This window comes from Phalaenopsis equestris, unplaced genomic scaffold, assembly GCF_001263595.1.
Source record: "Phalaenopsis equestris unplaced genomic scaffold, ASM126359v1 Scaffold000024, whole genome shotgun sequence".
NCBI classification, from domain to species: domain Eukaryota; kingdom Viridiplantae; phylum Streptophyta; class Magnoliopsida; order Asparagales; family Orchidaceae; genus Phalaenopsis; species Phalaenopsis equestris.
This window is the reverse complement of record NW_018164466.1, coordinates 50,109-53,570: the sequence shown is the minus strand read 5'-3', so window position 1 is coordinate 53,570 and position 3,462 is coordinate 50,109. Positions and strand designations below refer to the sequence as shown.

The 3,462-nt window shown below is 36.9% G+C and overlaps 1 protein-coding gene across 2 annotated transcripts in view; it reads right to left on the bottom strand.

Annotated features, from left to right (window-relative positions):
- The window catches only part of LOC110018532 (transmembrane 9 superfamily member 1-like), a 26,838-nt gene extending 24,434 nt beyond the window's left edge, over positions 1–2,404 (bottom strand). The window contains exon 1 of one of the 2 annotated variants that reach the window (XM_020715869.1): positions 2,141–2,404. In XM_020715869.1, coding sequence (XP_020571528.1) covers positions 2,141–2,239 — 99 coding nt within the window. In that variant the 5' untranslated portion in view covers positions 2,240–2,404. Of the gene's footprint in view, positions 1–873; positions 1,136–2,140 lie in introns of those variants that run through there. The other variant, XM_020715868.1, reaches the window with a different exon arrangement.
- Positions 2,405–3,462: the final 1,058 nt, after the last annotated feature.

The following is a 3,462-nucleotide window of genomic DNA, read 5'->3' as shown; positions in this document are numbered from 1 at the left end:
CCCGAAGCATTCCTCCACTTCAACCAATTTGAATTCTACTATTAACATCTCCATCTATATCACCATCGCTTTGAACAACAAACCCGAGATATCTAAATCGTTTACACCTTTTAATAATTTGATCACCCAAAGTTACACTTCTGTCACTAGAGCTACTCCTACGAAAATTACATTCTATGTATGCAGTTTTAGTTCTACTCAAATGAAGGCCTTTAGACTCCAATGTAGACCTCCATAATTCATGTTTTTCCTGGGTTTTTTCTCTCGTATTATCCACAAGAAGGATATCATCAGCAAAAAGCATACACCAAGGTACATCCTCCTGTAAATGTCCAGTAAGACCATCCATAACTAAAGCAAAAAGATGTGGACTTAAAGCCGGTCCCTGATGTAATCCAACAGAAATAGGAAAATATTTGGTCAATCCTCCTTCAGCTCAAACACAAGTAATAGCTATACGAAGAGGACAAAAAAAATAAATAATAAATAATAAATAAATAAAGTAAAAATAGATATAGTAGAACAGGCGCTTTTTTTTTTCAACTGACAACACTAAAACACGGCATGCAGACTTCAGAATTTCGCGGCTTTCTAGCAGCTTTACTGTGGGCAACATTAATCAAAGAAACAATCTGACCGAATCTCCAGGCAATACATAACTCTACTAAAGAATAGTGTTCAGGAGTAGCGCAGATCTGATTCCCATGATCAGACACGGGGGGAAACGATCCTTTCACGGTCAGAGCAAATAGATGAGACACGTCACCAGTGGGAATGAATAAGATCGAAGACGGGTACAGTGTCAAGAGACTAAAGCTCACACAGAAGGAACATCCGATCGAAAAGGCTGGAATCAGGGATCGAGTAAAATACCTTATGATCGGACTCCGAGGCCGACGCCGGTGCAGCGACAAGGAGGACGATAACGAGGACAGCAGCGAGGAGATTTGAAGATCTCAGACGGACGAACATGGCGCCCGCAGATCTAAGAGTCCAAAAACGATGGATTCAGCTCCAGCTTCCAGACCTTTTACCAATGCGGGGTAGAGCGAAAGAAAGAGAGAGATGCGCAAGACCCCGAGACTAGCGGATTTGGAAAACCGACGGGTTCGCTTCTGGTTAAGTTTGCGGGAAATAGAACTCTTTGATTGTCTCTCTCCATTATGGGCGTAGCTTAGGCTTAATTTGTATTCCGTTCATTTATATCTCCAATACAAAAATTATATTTGTTCAGCTTATTTGCTTAGCAAACATAACACGTAGCAATTCACAAATAAACAATCTTTTTGACGATTCTAATCTCGCAGTTGTAGGTAGGGCTGTCAAAAAAGCTCGTTGTTCGCGCATCTCCATCTATATCTAAATTGTTCACACCTTTTAATAATTTGATCACCCAAAGTTACACTTCTGTCACTAGAGCTACTTCTACGAAAATTACATTCCATGTATGCAGTTTTAGTTCTACTCAAATGAAGGTCTTTAGACTCCAATGAAGACCTCCATAATTCATGTTTTTCCTGGGCTTTTTCTCTCGTCTTATCCACAAGAAGGATATCATCAGCAAAAAGTATACACCAAGGTACATCCTCCTGTAAATGTCCAGTAAGACCATCCATAACTAAAGCAAAAAGATGTGGACTTAAAGCCGGTCCCTGATGTAATCCAACAGAAATAGGAAAATATTTGGTCAATCCTCCTTCAGCTCAAACACAAGTAATAGCTATACGAAGAGGATAAGAGGATAAATAAATAAATAATAAATAAATAAAGTAAAAATAGATATAGTAGAACAGGCGCTTTTTTTTTTCAACTGACAACACTAAAACACGGCATGCAGACTTCAGAATTTCGCGGCTTTCTAGCAGCTTTACTGTGGGCAACATTAATCAAAGAAACAATCTGACCGAATCTCCAGGCAATACATAACTCTACTAAAGAATAGTGTTCAGGAGTAGCGCAGATCTGATTCCCATGATCAGACACGGGGGGAAACGATCCTTTCACGGTCAGAGCAAATAGATGAGACACGTCACCAGTGGGAATGAATAAGATCGAAGACGGGTACAGTGTCAAGAGACTAAAGCTCACACAGAAGGAACATCCGATCGAAAAGGCTGGAATCAGGGATCGAGTAAAATACCTTATGATCGGACTCCGAGGCCGACGCCGGTGCAGCGACAAGGAGGACGATAACGAGGACAGCAGCGAGGAGATTTGAAGATCTCAGACGGACGAACATGGCGCCCGCAGATCTAAGAGTCCAAAAACGATGGATTCAGCTCCAGCTTCCAGACCTTTTACCAATGCGGGGTAGAGCGAAAGAAAGAGAGAGATGCGCAAGACCCCGAGACTAGCGGATTTGGAAAACCGACGGGTTCGCTTCTGGTTAAGTTTGCGGGAAATAGAACTCTTTGATTGTCTCTCTGCATTATGGGCGTAGCTTAGGCATAATTTGTATTCCGCTGGTTTATATTTCAAATACAAAAATATATATTTTGTTCGGCTTATTTGTTTAGCAAATATAACACCCAGTAATTCACAAATAAATAGTCTTTTTGATGATTCTAATCACGCAGTCATAGAATATTAAAGGTTCAGGCATATTTAAATCTTATTGCTTATATTAGAATATCATTTTAAATATAAATTAATATATTTTTTATTTCTATTTTTTTAATTAATAATTTTAATTGATTATAAATTATTGTAGTCTTGTAGTCAATTAAATTTTTTAAAAATACTACTCATCAATTCGACATTGTGATATCTTGATTTATTCCTAAGGTGAAAAAGTCCCTCATCTATAAAATTGGAACCTTTGGTTTCCAAATAAAATCATCAATCAAAAGTGTTGAATAATCTTTAAAATTTGATGAAAATGAGAAAACCATTCCTCTCCTAAGTCAAGAAGCTTTAAATAATTATGTTGATAATTATAATATATTCATATTGGATTAAATCAAATTGCATTTAAACATGTTACACTGAGAGGATTAAACACGTCAATTTTAGCATGCTTAAGAGATGCAAAGTATCTTGATTGAGCAAAATCATTAATGAGAGTTATGGAAACTGGTTTCTATCATGGGTCAATTTTCTTTAACACCTTCCCAAATCTAAGTCTGTTACTAACATACGTCAATCTCTTTGAAACAACTAAAATACAGATCAAATTACATGAGTATGAATTTATACCTGGATCTGAAACAATAAACATAATATATAGTTCATTTTAAAGTTATGAATATTTTGTATCCAAATATTAAAAATAATATGAAACCTACAGATATATCTGAAATAGTAGAAACAAATTTAATAGCTTGTCGGCACTATTTTAGTTAAGGAGTTGTCCGTTGGAAGTTGTCGGTCACCGGAATCGAAATTTTGTCGCCCGTTTCAGAAGGACGTTTTAATTTACATATAGATTTAAATTTAAAATCAAATATGAAAATCAAACTGACC